This window comes from Chroicocephalus ridibundus, chromosome 3 (assembly GCF_963924245.1).
Source record: "Chroicocephalus ridibundus chromosome 3, bChrRid1.1, whole genome shotgun sequence".
Taxonomy (NCBI): Eukaryota; Metazoa; Chordata; class Aves; order Charadriiformes; family Laridae; genus Chroicocephalus; species Chroicocephalus ridibundus.
In genome coordinates this window covers 55,701,835-55,717,961 of record NC_086286.1, presented here as the reverse complement: position 1 = coordinate 55,717,961, position 16,127 = coordinate 55,701,835, and the positions used below count along the sequence as shown (strand labels likewise).

Here is a 16,127-nt window from a genome sequence, read left to right as displayed (position 1 = left end):
AGAGGCACAGGCACATGAAGCAAAAGCAGCAGTTTCCGAGTTTCGCAGCAGTAATGAAAACTGCTGTGGTCCTTTTCCAAAAGTCTAGCTGACTCAGCCAGACTAGAAACTATATCTGGAAGCATAAGGATATTTTTACACAGCTTAACTAATTCTGAGCAAAGATAACATTTCTCCATCAATAGTCTACTGCAATTGCCATGGTAATCCATATTTACATGATATTCTGCATTCAGTGTCTAGATACCATGATGCAGTAATCCAGGAATGGATCCAGTAGTGCTAGGGATTAGCTGTAGTATATGCCTAAAGTAAAAGGCTTTATAGGAGGCAAAGGAAAGGATCTTCCTTAAAGAAGATCAGTCAACCTGCAGCATGACCACAGTGACACAGAAGACCAGTCTGTGGCACAATTGGACTGTTCCCTTTAGCAAAGAACCATCCAGGTGGATGGCTCTTTCCCTTTTCAATCCAGTAATAGATTCACTCAAAGCAGCTGATGGTCAAACAGAACAGCTGAATCATGCTGTTTTACTTTAAATGTGTATGGATCCCCATTTCCTTTAAATAAATGCCCTGGCATCAGTCAGGTCCCAAAGAGCTCATGTGCAAGTACCACACTATATGAGGAGTGACCGCTGGGGAGTCAATGGAGCGGTCAGATGTCGGACAGTTAAACAGATCCTGGGGCCATCTTCGCTGCCCAGCTCTGCATGGGAGCTTTATAATTTGAAGAAGTTTCTCTAAAGACAAGCAGATTTAAAAAGTCTACTTTCTTAGCTGGTACTGAATAGCCAGCATCACCAAGGAGAGCAGACCATATGCCATAGGTCTACAGCTATCGTAGGCAGCTGAAGCCACATAGCACTACAGCTGTGAACGAAGAGCACCACACATTATGATTTTGTGGTGTGAGACTCACAGGGAACCAGAGCATTTTATGCCTGCCTCCAAGTTAATTGGTGCTGCGTTAAAGACTTACAGAGCAGTCAAAAAGAGATTGATTGGTTTTAATTATGAACCTTCATACGCAGAAACTGAGAAGTACTTGACAGATTGCTTAGCCCCCAAGCTTGGTCGAGAAATTACTTACTGCTTCACAAGGTTCCTCACTGTTATTGCCTAAAATATTAATGTAATTACCATGCAGTCAAAGTATTTTGAAGGATGAAGAGGAGAAATAAAATTTAAAAAAAAAAACCCAACCACCAAACCACACCGTAACAGAAAAGTATCTGTACCCTCAACAATTAAGACATACAGCTTTCTGGGCAGTAAATTTTATCAGACTCTGACATCCTATTAAATCAGTTGTGAAATTATTTGTCAAGACCTGCACATACACATTATCACGCATAACTCTTCTCATCAGAAATACTTCAACCTTTGTCATTTTTATTAATCTTCATTGTGTAAAGTAATATCAATCACATGAGGGTAGTTATCAGTGCCTACGCACTTGAGGCAGTGAAAGGCCGCGTAGCTACAATATCACAACCACAGGATGCACAGGCACTGAATTTAAGCCTGACAAGGCTTTTATCATACCTGCGCCAACCAGACATTGAATCAGGCTGTTTGAGCCAGGGTATCAAAAAGAGGTAAGTCTAATCCCCGTGAGCAAGACTGGCAAGAGAAACTGTCCTGATTCAACCATACTGCCCAGATCAGACTCTAAGACTTGGGCCTGATGGCTGGGATATTTTGGACCTATAATGACTATGTAGAAATCTCAAACTAGTGTAAGCAGATAATTTCCTAATGAAAAATGAATGCTGTCATTTTGTTTTCACGCTTCTTTCCAAGAATGTGTCAAAAGAACAGCCGTAAAACCCTAATATATGATTCTCTAAAGCTCATACATGGCCTTCACTCTGTTTGATCTAAGAAAAACAAAAGTCTCATTTACCTGTAGTTTTTGTTCCTCTTCCACACCTTGCAGCCCTGACAGACGGTGATCAGCCTCATCCAGCCACTTCATTAAACTGTCATGTTCCTTCTTATACTGGGAAAACACTGGAGTGAGTTCCATCACCTGCCTCCTTTGAAATGACCTGCACTCCTACAAATCCAAGGTATTAGGAAAATATGGTATAAGAAAAGGGAAGTAACAAACAGGATAGGTGTTATTTGAAAAACAAAAATACTTGAGGTAGCCATTTATTTTTTAAATAGCTATATTCTATTATCTGCACAGACAGGTAATCACAGCTGGCCTGAAGGTGAGTTAAAGGAGTATAAGAAAGTACATCCCCTTTGTTATACACAAAAACATTTTTAATATGACATGCGTATGAAAGCACCACAACATACTAGAGTCTGCAATTGCTGATAATATCCTCTTACAGGAAGCAAGAGGAATTCAGGAGCAGACTCATATTCACATAAACCTCTTCAGCTGAGAACTCCATGAATAGCTGTAAGTATAGTTAAAAAGTCTTAACCAGGTTCTAAGTGGGATACCAAAGGGAAGACTGCATAAATGAGCTTTAGCTATAGTAACTATTATAATCATACCTGCACACTGTTGTACTTTTTCTGCAGAAGCAACAGCTGAATGCGGATCTTCTCTCTCTTATGGTCCTCCATAGGCTGCTGTAACAACTGCCCTCCTCTCTGTAAAACTTCTTCAATCTGAGCTCTTTCTTGGTCCACCTAAAATTACACAAGTCTGCATTATCTACAGAAAGCTCAGCTATGATTTCCAAAATGAATTTATTACCTGCTCAGATATTAACAGTAATGGAACCCAACTGTTGTTTTATTACTCAAATGTGAGCCAAACAAATTCAAGCAGAGATTCTCCTCCACAACTACCAAATCCTAAAATCCAACTTGATCATTCCATCATAAAGAGATACCCTGCAGGAAGCTCACTCAATGAGCCAGCAGTAGGCAGCCACAGCAAGAGGATGCTATCACTTCAGCTCTATTCTAAACATTCCTTGACAATAATAAGCAAGCTCAGAGCAGAATAGCAAGAAAACGAAAATAGTATATATTAAAAACAGCACAGAGAAGCATATGCTCTCTAATAGGTCCTTCCACAGAGGCCTTTTAAAAATTGTTTTCTGTAGTATAAATGCCATTTTCCATAGACTTATATTTAGCTTTCCAGCTCAGTTTGTAATACTTTATGTGCTTAAAACGAAGGCAAATCGGGTGGCCTGGCAGGACTTTACCCCATTTTGTAGCCAACAAGGCTATTGTGGACAAGATGCAAACAAAAGTATGACAGTTTTTATACAGGTGAATAGTAGAGCCTAGATAAGAATCTAGAAAAAGACAAATTTTGTTCCAAGTTCTTATTTGGACTTGCTATGAGCCATATTACAACATTCTTATTTGCACCTCATCTCAAAAACATACACTGACCAGACCTATGCACTGTGATTCAATATATCATACCAGCTTAAATTTAAAGTGAAAAAAAATCTACCCAATGCAATAGATTAGAGGCCCAAAATTGCCAAATACATAGCAAGAGTCTCAGCTGCATTAAGTAATCATTTCAATGTAAGTTCAGGCAGTTAGATATGAAGAAAGAAAAAAAAAAAAGGTTTGCAACATATTACTTTTACAGGAAGGATTCCTTATAAAGAGCTACCTTCGGTAGAAGGGATAAGATAAATGAAAGTCAAAGTTTACTACCTGAATTATATAAAACTATGATGAAAATACAGACTGATGTATCACGAGTTACTCTCAAGGCAGCAGCCAAGAGGCAGCAGCTACAGGAAAAGTGTGGGAAAATGGTACAGTGTTTCCAACAGCATAGGAATTCCCTTCATTTTCTACTTCTGTCTTAAAGATTCTCTCAGAAGAATTCCCCCTGAAAGTCAGGAGGAAAGTAACACGTGGACAAAACAGAAAGGGAGTTTGTCAGTTATTTAATTCTTCCATTGCTCACAAACCTTTTCATCTTCCCCACTCAACTCCAGATGCTTTTCCACAACTCTTAACATATTCTGGATGTCACTTTCAAATTTTTCCAGGTCTGGAAAAGCTACTCTGACTTCACGGGGCTCTGACATGACAGGAAGTCGTTCTTGTCCAACAAGCATCTGCAAAGCAAAATAAAACTGTTCAAGCTGAAAATTTAGCCTGAGCCGTCACACACAATTTAATGATTTAAACCAATTCTCCATGAACAGGTATACCAGTTTGTAGGACCATCAGATATCAGCATAAAAGAACTGCAAGAGTTGTTTGATCTAACATCAAGTTAGCCTGGACACAGTGTTGATTGGTATTAGCGAGCTTCCACTTTCAAACTTCAATCTGAGCATTTTGGTCTCAAAACAAACAAAAAACCTCCAGTCACATTAGCTTATGGTGTTGTTCTGTAGTTTATATAAATATATACTGCAATATATAAATTTTTCTGAATCTTTATAACACACAGTTATGTGTTAAGTTTTCCCTTGCAACTCAAGTCACCACCTGCGACTCCAGTGAAAAAAGCGGTTGGTCTGAAAATCAGCCTGTTGATTTTTCACATATAAATATCTACACTTAAAAGAAAACCAAAAGCAGAGACATACTGTTCTAAAACGTAAAGATCTATCCCCTCAAGCTATTGTACATCATTTTGTCACACGGCCCCCAAGCATGTTTTGGGGCTCGTTCATCCTCACCTTGGCACTTTTGATATGCTGAGAGACCTTCTCAAAGTTACGGTTCAATTCTGCCAGTTTGGGTTCAACAAGTTCACGGCATGACACCCCTCGACCATTCATTAGGATGATAGCCTGATCACGCACATTATCCACTCGCAGACTAACATCATCTAATTCAGATGTTAAGCGCTAAGAAGTGAAAGAAAATGCAAATGGTTACCCTAGGAAAGGAAACAATATTTTAAAAAAATCCAGGCAGCAAACCTGGCTTCACTTCATTTAGAATCCAGAAGTGATTACTTGACAGCGACACTTCCTACCTTAACAGTTTCCTCCTTTTTGCTTGCTGATTTTTTCTCAATCTCATCCAGCAAGGCTTCAGCCTGATACAACCAAGTACTTATGTGGGCAACATTTTCATCAAAAATTTCCAGCTGGCTCTGATGATTCTGGAAAAAGATGAAAAAAATGTATCAATGTGAGAAACTTAAAAAAATCCACACAAAATCCCAACACAAAAACCAAAAACACCCCCACAAGAAAAAAAACACACACCAACAAAAAATCCTTCCAAAAAACCATTATGAATAAGAAGGTGATCAATGGAATAAAGTGTTATGGATACACCTTGGAAAGGAACACTGAAAATTAGATTGTACCTTTCACCTTCAATAAGTATTTACAAGAATTCAATTTTCATTCAAGACCTTCAATATTATTGTTCCTAATTCATAGAAAGGGAAACAGAAATAGCTGAGGTGTTTTTTCCATCTAAATAAAGATAGACAGTGTATTACAACATTACAGCCAGACCACATCATCTCAGTCGACTGAAAAAGCCAGGATTTTTTCAATTATCAAACCATCAGATACACCAGTACGCATTATGTGCCATTGGTGTTGTTGCAGATACACCAGTACGCATTATGTGCCGTTGGTGTTGTTGGGTGGTTTTTTTTAATTGAAAGGGGATTACACCAAAACCTACAAATTGTAATAGTCGAGTTTTGATATTTTAGTGATTGCATTAAAATATTTCTTCATCTTAAGAAAAGTCACCACATTGTAAAGAAGTTAATTAGGTCTGCTTTCGTATGTACTCAGAAATTGTAACATTAGGTGCCACAAACAGAAACAACACGTTATTCTGTGTGACAAAGCAAAGCTCTCAGATTCGGAGAAGTACCATCCTGCTTAAGCACAGATCTTCTCACCCAAAAACAGGGTAGCTAAGCTTTGATCTTTTAGACTAACAAAATAAAGGGGGTGGAGGAAGGAGACAGAAGGCCCATGATTGCACTGTCAACATCAAAAAATTTGTATCTTCACCGAGCGAATTTAACCTAACAAAGTCAGCATAAGGACAAATGTCACCACTGGACTTGAACACAATTTAGAAGCTTTTTAGTTGCAGATCACCCTCACAGCATTTACAAATAAGGGTAAACTATGTGACTGCTCCTACCACGGACATCATTGGATTATAAAATGAACAGTATGACCGGCAGCAGGCACTGGGTAGGATGCACAGGGCTCACCATCCAGGTATTCACTAAAGTTTCCACAATTTCAGCCCATATCAGGGGCTTCTGAAGGTGGATTGTCATAACTAGACAAACACCACAGAAATACCTTAACTATCTGAAAACATCAGTCTGATATTAGCATCAATGCTAATGGTGTTAGCAAATGGTGACCGTTTCATGTCTATTTAGCAAAATTTGTAGCTTTAGGCTGTATAATACGCTCAGTCTTCCATTTACTCAGCCAAACAGACACTGTTGGCCTCAACTCAGAGTTGGCATATTCTTAAACACTTGCAGCAATGGGCTGTCCAAAAGAGCAATAGGTTGACAGAGGGTCCCAAGTGCTTTGCTGAACACCACTAGGAAGTTATCAATTGTCCATTAAACAGCCATCATCTGGGTCTCGAGGAAATCTATGGACATGAAAACACTCTGCTCATGCTGGAGCTGGCACAGAGGTTTCTTTCAGGCTGAATGAAGAGCAGCACACACAGCAGCCTCATCGAAACCAATCCTTTTGCGCTAGTTCCTTTTGTTTTCTACTTATGTTAATAAATTCATGATCTTATAGAAAGTTACATAGAAAATGCAAGATACAACTTCGGGGCTCTAACCTGTAACGAAACAAACAACACTTCCATAATCTGGTGGGTTTTTTTGCCCTCATTTTAATCTGGCAGAATCAGCTACTACCAGTTAATGAGTAAACCCACTAGCAGTTTTATGAATGCTTGTATGCCCCATAACTCAGTCTATGTGCAGTGGTAGATGCCCCCTTTCGGGATTGTTTAGAAAGTTACTTCTATGCGCTAGCCTAGCAAGAACTGTAGTACGAGCACTTTTGATGTAGCAAGACAGAAAGTGATAAAACATTAACAGGGAAGAGGTACAAGGAAAAAAATTGTAAATAAGGACAAAAGATTAAAAAATGTAGCATGATGGCACATAAAAGGGGAATGATAAAGATTAAAACAACAGATGTGTGAAAGGTATTCACTAAGCGTATGCTGGATTTTCTATAGAAAAGAGGAACTACACCACAAAGTCTAGGGAAACTAAGAACCCAGAAAAGAGTCTAGCACTGAAACCAGGAGAAAGATAAAGGGGGAAAAAAAAGTTAAACCTACAGTTTTATTCTCTACAACTAAGCAGGTTATTTCCACTTGGTCAAGTTAACTGTCTGCCCGGGATACTTACGTAGTTTCATCACTCTCACATCCAGATTGTGCATTTTCTTCTTCTACCCACTGAGCAACAGCCACTACTACCAAGCACCTGGTACAAATGCCTATCAGCACATCTAAAACACTTACAAAACAGTTTCCCACCTTCCTTATTGCATATAACCCCACAACTCACATCTCCATCTACAGAATAACCAGCTATCCATTCTGCATTCCTTCAAGACCATGAGGCACCATGGAAGCTTTGCATCGCAGAGAAGTGATACAAGTAAAAACTGCAACTGCCCCAAAGGTGTGGAGGAAGAACTACCCTGCATATTTGCAGCTTACCAACAACGTGTCACACCAGTCCTCGGTCCAGGTCCGAACTCTGCTCCAACCAGCATTAAGGACACACAGCTTCTCCTCCAGGGAAGTCTCACTCCCTTCCACCAGAGCCTGGAGCGTGGTGCAGCTTTCGGTGATGCTCTTCAGATCAGCTTTCCTCCTCTCCAGCTCTCTCAGCACATTCTGAAACAAGATAAGCCATTAACACTACACACTGCTCCCAAGGGCAAGGGAGACAGATTTTTACCTCCACAGGAAACAAATAGTATCATAGATGATCTTCACTTGAGAAAAATCAAACCAAGAATCACCTTCTGTTTATACTCACTCTCTGTAGCTAACAATCTCTCTTTTTTGAGAGAGGAGCAAGCAAGAGCACAATGCACGTAAGTCTCCTGAATAACGTAGCTTGAGACCTTTTTGGTTTGTTTTATAATGTCTTCACAGTTCCTTTTCATTATGTAGGTAAAGCAGATGCATCAAATCGTATTATAGATGCAATTTTAAAAGGTTCTTTTCTGCATTGTTAAGCACCACAGAGAACACAATTTTCAAGAGACACTTTGGATTTCTCTGTATTTTTTCCTACTAAAGTACTTTTACAGTTGGCAACAATCAGAAAAGAAGTAGGACAAGGCTGAATGTTTGGTTTGAGAACCACCACCTCTCCACCACTCATTACTGTATATGTTCAATTCACTTGCTACGTATTACAGAAGCCCCATTGTTAGATTACCTCCACATAGATAAGAAAATAGATGTATCTTTAGCTCTAACATTTTTTCCAAGTCATCTCTGATTTTAAACAGGGTTTGTTTTTTTAACCTAAAAAAACAATAATTACCTTATTTGAAAGAAAGCATACTGACATAAAACTTAAGTAATACATCATCTCTTGGATATCGCTATATGGTTTCCATGTGAAAATAGCACCTCTTGCCACATAACATCACTGATTATTATTGATAACATCTGTCTATTTAGAAAGCTCTTTGATGTCAGTGTACAGCATTTGGAAGAATACAGCTAATCACAACTAGCATCTGAAGCTCCTTGAACATACTATCTGTGAAGTAAATAATTTATTATTTACTTATAACTTATTATCTTAGATAAAGAAACAAATACTGAAGTTACTACATTTTAAAATTGCCTCTAGAAAACCTTAAGACAGGAAGGAAAACTTTGCATGCAACACAAGGGCTTGTCTTCCTGGTGGTGCAGCATAAGAGTTCATGAACTATTTACATTGCTTACAGATGTATAGTAAGTATACTTCAATTAGTATTTACAAGCTTGTTTGGAAAGAAATCTTAGGGATACTGCCACAGCAGAAGTGTAGTGCTAATAACTGCTAATCCTGAGTGAAATGGGTGACAACAGCTTATAATTAGACTTTTTTCTATTTTGTAAGCTTTCAGGTTTTAAGATTGTACACAGACCTATTCTAAAAGTAAAAGGTAACACAAAACAATGAGTGGAAAGACCAGTATGGCTTAACTGTATCAACTGACACTTGTTGCTAACTCCAACTATTACATATACAAGTTTCCACAGAGTGAGAAAATAATACTTTGCTTCACAATGATTAGAACATATTTGCCTACTTCCATGAAAAGTTTCAATTTATAGATGGAAGAAAATAAGGAATTATGGGAGCTTTTGCAAAGTCACAATTTTGAAGACAAAGCTGTTTCAGTGAAAAGTTACAAACTCAATTTTTCATTAAAAATATCAATGAACTTTCAGTTTCCTCTACTAGTAAAATATTTGACCCAGCCCAAAATTATATTTGCTGATAAGTAAGAATATTACACTTATGAACTGTGTTAAAGATACAGTAAGTCACTTAAATACCTATTAATACCAAATATGAATTAATATATTTAATATTTACTGGCCATTTAAGTTTGAGGCAAGATGACTGAGATGAAAGAGCTGAGACACAGTAAGGTACTGAATATGATCTACTGAATCCACCAAAATTTCATGATGTAAGAGATTTAGAAATAAGTTACAGGGATTTAAATTCACAGCCACTTCGACATAGTATTGCCATAATGTTAAAAATTTATTCTACAGATATTTAGAGAGTGCTTACTTTGGCCCAGGCAATTTCTGAATCCAGATCAGAAAGCAAGCTCTCTGAAGTGGACTTCTGCACGAGCTCAGCCTCAGTGGTAGCTAGCCACTCTGACAAAGAGGTAGCCTCTTTCCTCATTTTGCGTGCCAGCTGAGATGCTCTTTCGAGGTCTTGCTTTCCTTCTGTCACCTACAAAAAAAAAAAGGAAAAAAAGAAAACAAAATTAGATTTTAAAAGATAGCAAAAATGAAAGTGCTAGCCAGATAAAATATCCACCCAACTGTATAAAACTCCTTGCATCTGAAGACTGTCTTGCATTAGAGAAAGACACTGAAAAGAAAAAATAGTTTATAAACATCTGCATGTTACTATACAAAGCAGAATATATAAAATGAGAATAATTTTAAATTAAGATACACTTAAAGGAGACAAAGAAACCTGCATACCAACTTATTTATAGCTAGTGATCACTAAATTGGTGTTTAAACTTCATTTATTATGACCCTTTAATTGAAACTCAGGGGGATATAGAATCCAGTCAGCCACTCACACAGGTAAAACTCAGTGCCCTTTTGTGTTTGGGTAGATCTGCTAGCTGTAAAGAAAAAATTCACTGAAAATGTAGTCTGCCCTTGAAAACATTTCAGTAAAGTGAATATGGAATTTGATGTTTGCTGCAATATAATCAATTCCGTTTCACACTGGCTACACAATTAGTCTGGTCAAACTTTAACACAGACTTTAGAATAGATCCAACAATAGTAGTCAGAATCGATTGACATTTAGAAAAATTGTCTTCTGTCTCAGCTTAGTGTTTGCATGCATTTATTCAAAATAATGCACTCTTTGAAGATCTAAAAAAATAAATTCAGACACTAACAAAATCATAACATTATACTGCAAATAACTCTGCTTTTCTGTCCTTTCCCAATTCTTTGTCCACATGCTTTCTGAGCTATAGATGTACAGGTTCCACTAGAATCCACATCTTAATGCCTTTCATGGGAAACATAGGTTTGCCTGCGTTTTCTATTTCATACCGAGAGCAACCCTTTAGATGGATTATGATTAGAAACCATCATGACACCTCTTTAAAAAAAAATTACATCAAGTCAAACTTTTCATATGACTATCTAATAGTAAATTGTCTTGCAGGCTGGTTTACAGACAAGAGAATGTACAACAGTGCTCAGAGACTTTAAGCAACAGCAGGCCAGCTTTGCCAGGATGATGAAAGCTCTGGGAAATTTCCTTTCTTCAAGGCTTCCACCCCTTCAGGAACACTCTGTGAGCACATGAGTCTTGCACAACTACAACATTGTTATGTGTAATCTTTAATTTCTCAACTCCTGGATGTTGGAACTAGCCTATACAGTATCAGCTTCAGAATCAAACTTAAAACATCATCTGACATCAAAACAACAATGAAGGGAATTTATATGCAGACAAATGTTCATATGTACGTTTGGTTTTCTTACCTGTGCCCCCAACTCATTGTAAAGAAATTTCAATGCTGTCAGTTGTTCATCCATTGCTTTGGGATTATCTGTTTGTTGTTTCTGTACAATTTGCCTTCCTGTCTTGATAACCGTTTCAATCTCCAATTTCACCTCACTGAGGGTCTTATAGAGTTTCTAAAAACACAAATATATTCATTGGCGATCAATTTGTAGTGCACATTTTCAAACTTTGCTTCATTTGGCAACCTGACCATCAGATTGCATTTAAACTCTGAGCTATGGATTAAGAGCAATGTCTGCCAAGATTTTAAACTCCTGATGTTCCATATTTTATTCTAGTTTTCATTTTCACCCAGAAAAAGAGTTAACCTGGCAATTTAGTAGTGTTTACTCCATAACATCACCACATGTGGCCAGGCTAACATTGTGATCTGTACTTGATCTTATGTATAGTATTTGTTCTGTTCAAATACTAAGAACCAAGCAAACTTGCCCCTGGAGTGATGCTTCTGCATAAGAAGAGGATGAGCCAGGGAAGGGAGTTTATAAAAACTCAGCTGTTCTACCACATCTGTGATCAACAATCCACTACTGCGGACACTGTGGAAGTGTCCACATTCTCTCCCAGAAGAATTACTGGCTTTTAGTTATCAATTGTTCTGGTGGTGCTTTGCAAAAAGTTGTAACAGTTCCATCAGGACTTCAAGCAAAATTTCCCCAGGAGAGTGTTTAGGCAAGAAAAATCACACAAGAAACAAACACCCCCAAGCACAAGTTAAGAACTTTGCATACTTACCATGCAACTGTCCAGATGAGCTTGGATTACATCTGGGTCATGATCCTTCACATCCAAGACATGAAGTTCTCCTTTTACACCATCCAACACCCGCTTGCAATCCAACATGCGTTGCTCAAAATTGGCTGGTTTCTGGAAAAGCTGATACTTTGTAGACACTTCACGGAGTTTTCTCTGTTTTAATTAATATTATGTTAAAAAGATTGTCTTAAATTAATATCTGCACTTAAAAAAAATAACACTTAAAACATCCCCTACCACAGATCCTAACTCGCCTCTCGTGCCACCAGAATTCAGTATATATGGCAACACTAATTGCCAAGCCAAATTCCATCACCTATTCCTAATCTCCACCTGAGGTGCAAAAGAGCTATAATTCTGTATCATATACTTTCAAAATATCATTTCTACTAAAATACAGAGACTTTCTGACTTTCATCATTTATCTCATGATACTTATGAAATTTAAGCTTCCTTATTCAATTCATCTAATGCTGCTTGTTTCTTAATGACAGCATGTTAAAGCATATACTATTTACTTCTGAGGTTTGGTTGACCGCACCAAGCAATTTACAGGCTGACAACAGCAAGGTGTAATTGAAAACCAGAAGCTCTTCACATTTAAATTCTTAGTGCAGCTCTCATATTTTTACCTGCAAAGCATCCAGCTGAGTTCCACCACGGGGAGACCTGCATTCAGGAGAAGCAGGAGGGAAAGAGCGAGCACTTTTCTTGAGCTCCTCTAAGGTGGATTCATGAGCTGCAATCTCAGCTTGAATTTTCTGCCACATCACAGACACAGGAAAAAAAAATACGTTACAAAGTTGCTTGCAGAGAGGGGAAGAGGAATTTGCTTACTACCTACTACTACCCACCAGAAGAAAACTCACTCTGTAAAAGTTAAACACTACTAGATTTATTTTAAATATTCTGGTGCTGGTGACAGCTTGCTAATTTGAAAGCTGTTAAGATTGTTATTCAATACAACCTTCTTAAAACAGGAAAACAATTCATATTATAAAAGATATCACCTCGTACATCAGCACAGGACTGAAAGGAAGCCTTCACGAATTACTAAGTCTAGGCTGAGAACTATCAGGAGATATTTCAAAATGTTTTGTAGTGAAAAGATATACTGGAATACCTGGGCCTCCTGAGGCATCTGAAAGGCATCTACCCTATCAGTCAGATAAGATGTCAGCTGTCTATCCAGCTCCACTAAGTTTTCCTGCAAGACCTGCAAGATGTGGTCCGTTTCTCGCATGGTCTGAAGCTGCTGTTCCAAGGCTATCTGCCGGCTCACCGCCTGAGTGGGACAGAAAGGTGAGACAAGATGGAGAAGTAATTCAATATGAGTTATATTAAACTTTCTCAAAACAAGGTGGGGGATACCCAAAAAATCCTATGCCAGGAGGACTGTCTAAGAGAGCAAAATCAAGCCCCAGAAGGCAGCAATTTTTGAAGCCTGATGTGATTTATACTGGGTAACTGACAAACAGTGGCACACAATGAGAGTTCTGCTGCTAGACATACAGGACAGTGAAAACAGGTCTCTCCTGTCACCTCATAGCAAAGTATTCTGTTAAAAACATACCAGTTTCAAAAACTAGCTCGTCAATTAGAATCAGACACTTTGTAATACACTACAGCTCAATGTTGTTTGATGTGTAAACTCAGGCATTTTCTTTCAAAACAATAAACTTTGTCTTTCTGTCGCAGTGTGAAAACGGAGGTTCACAGTTCCTTCCATCCACCACCCCCTCCCTTCAACAGCAAAACTTCTAAGTTCATCCGAAACATCACTACTTGCATGGGAACACAGATTTCCCACTATCAACACATGCACAAACCAGTGGGTGCGTACATACAGACACAGAGATGTGGAAAGTTGTCAACAGCCCAGTGTGTCAGCGCTGCAGCTGCCAAAGCAGATAGTATTTTATTGCTGTATAAACACTGTTGTAATAGGAAAAACAATTGTGAATGCTAACTTAAATGACAGCACGTAGCCCCCAGCTGAGGGCACTGCATTCATGTTGCTCACTGTAATGAGGATGAAGTGAAGTTCCCTCTATGACTACAATTAGGCGGTGACAGGAAAAAAAAAAAAAAACCACCACCAACAAACCACTATCCTGCAATTTGGCAGGGACCTGTACTACCAGGATACAGAACACAAGTTACAAATCTATGCAACTTGAAATACAGCCAGTCTTCCTCTACTTATTAAATCTAGAAAAGATTAGACTAAAGTATGAGAAGAAGGGGACAACATAATAGATGGGTAAGGAGAAGAATGTTTTCCTTCTGTTCCTTATTTCAGTGCGATTTCATCCTAGCCATTCCAAAGAGTGAAAAAGTCACTTATTCATGTTAGTGACCAGCTCACTAGTATTTATGGCACTAGGACGGGAATATTAACCTCAGTTATTGAACCACCACCCCTGAGATTGGAATTGCTTTTTTGTCAAAATTACCTGGAAAAATACCACAGGGTCCCCACAGTGCAAAGGTGCAAAACAAAACCATGATTCAAGTCAGGAAAAAAAACTATATCTTGCTCTTAGGGTATTATTCCAAATTGAAAACAGCTGACAACATTGTGAAGGTTTTTCCTCTTTTCCTGTATTGCAGTCCTGCATCTACGAATTCAGCTATCTAACAAGAATCATTCCAGACTACTGAGCTGAAAAACCCCGTCTACTTCAATCCTGCCCCCAAATTCTTACCAAGTGGCTCAATTCCTCATAGCGGGCATTGAAAGCCTCCAATTTTTCACTGATGATATCATCAAGAATCCCTCCATCAATCAATGTCTGCCCAAGTTCCCGAATCTGGGTTCGATTATCAGCTGGATGACGCAGGACTGATTCCAGGGACTGATTAGAAGAGAGAGTTTTAAAGGTCAAGACACTGAATGATACGGCATTTTCAGAGATGGAAATATGGCTGCACACACAGAAGTTTTACACTTCAAATGTCTTGAGAGTGCTCTAAAAGCATGAATTAGTTATGGCTTAATCCATGATGGCACAAGGCAAATACAGTGGTCATTTTGCTTTAGATAATTGAACTTCACAGCACTTCTCGCCTGTTCACATAATTTCATTCTATAGTGCTGGAAGGAATTAATCAATTTACACAGGACAGGAGACAGCATACAATTTTATCATGGTATCAAGTACAGCACAATTATGTACAGCATCAGCGTTTGGTGGAGGACCTTACAAATATCCACACCAAATTCAGAGCAATAAATTCATTTAACCTGAAGAATCAGAATATTCAACATGTATTCCAGTATTCTACTGAAGTGTAGAACTTAATGTTTTCTTAAACGGGGCTATCTGAAAAGTTACCAATCCGATAGAATGACTACAATACCTCAAGAGCATCGTTGACAGCATCCAACTTTTCAGGCAGATTTTCTGTCATTTGCACTCTTTCTTCCAGATTGTTTAACCAAGCTGTTTCTAAATCAAGATACTGAAGCAGTTCAATCCAACAGGACCACACCTCCTAGGAGCAACAGAAAAAACAGATTAGCCTGGAATGCCAGACAGAGCTCATATACTCTATGAACAGCTTAAAGAAGTTCTGTTTCTGAGACATTTATGTCAAATAGGCAAGTTGTAAATATTCAAAAGCATGCCATGGCACAGGAAGTTATAGACAGAAAAACCTGCAACTATAGCAGCAAGATAAAAAGGAATATGCAAAATACACATAGAAGTCTCTAAACTCATGCTAAAATTATCACTGACATCCAGATTCTTATAACGATTTAAGAATATAACAAAATGCATCCACTCCTCTTGAAAGACAGGACATACACAACCTACCCCAAACTATAATTGACCTGTTCTAATTATTGTCATATTTCAACCTTTAATCTCCGAGAAGTTTCTTTTTGTCATTTTGGAAGACACACAGATGGACAAGAGGGCTGCGAGACAAGGTTACTCATTTGCACAAGTGTTGATTATAACACAGATTATAAAAGCAAAGTTAGATGGTGCCTCATGGATTCCAAGGATGTCCTCTCAAGCAAAATAAATCTTGTAAAGGAGCCACAGCAAAATGTGTTTATGCTAAAGCTACTGGATTCAGTGAAAAAATTGGACATTTTCAG

The 16,127-nt window shown here is 38.3% G+C and overlaps 1 protein-coding gene across 4 annotated transcripts in view; it reads right to left on the bottom strand.

Moving 5' to 3' along the window:
• Nucleotides 1-16,127, bottom strand: part of UTRN (utrophin) — a 391,112-nt gene that overhangs the window by 249,773 nt on the left and 125,212 nt on the right. For all 4 annotated transcript variants that reach the window (XM_063329232.1, XM_063329233.1, XM_063329231.1 and 1 more), the window contains 13 exons: nt 15,380-15,514; nt 14,725-14,874; nt 13,140-13,301; nt 12,649-12,777; nt 11,996-12,169; nt 11,218-11,373; nt 9,758-9,928; nt 7,660-7,839; nt 4,940-5,068; nt 4,638-4,808; nt 3,915-4,064; nt 2,518-2,655; nt 1,910-2,062 (listed from right to left, as the gene is read on the bottom strand). In XM_063329232.1, the coding sequence (XP_063185302.1) occupies nt 1,910-2,062; nt 2,518-2,655; nt 3,915-4,064; nt 4,638-4,808; nt 4,940-5,068; nt 7,660-7,839; nt 9,758-9,928; nt 11,218-11,373; nt 11,996-12,169; nt 12,649-12,777; nt 13,140-13,301; nt 14,725-14,874; nt 15,380-15,514 (1,998 nt within the window). The remainder of the gene's footprint in view (nt 1-1,909; nt 2,063-2,517; nt 2,656-3,914; nt 4,065-4,637; nt 4,809-4,939; nt 5,069-7,659; nt 7,840-9,757; nt 9,929-11,217; nt 11,374-11,995; nt 12,170-12,648; nt 12,778-13,139; nt 13,302-14,724; nt 14,875-15,379; nt 15,515-16,127) is intronic.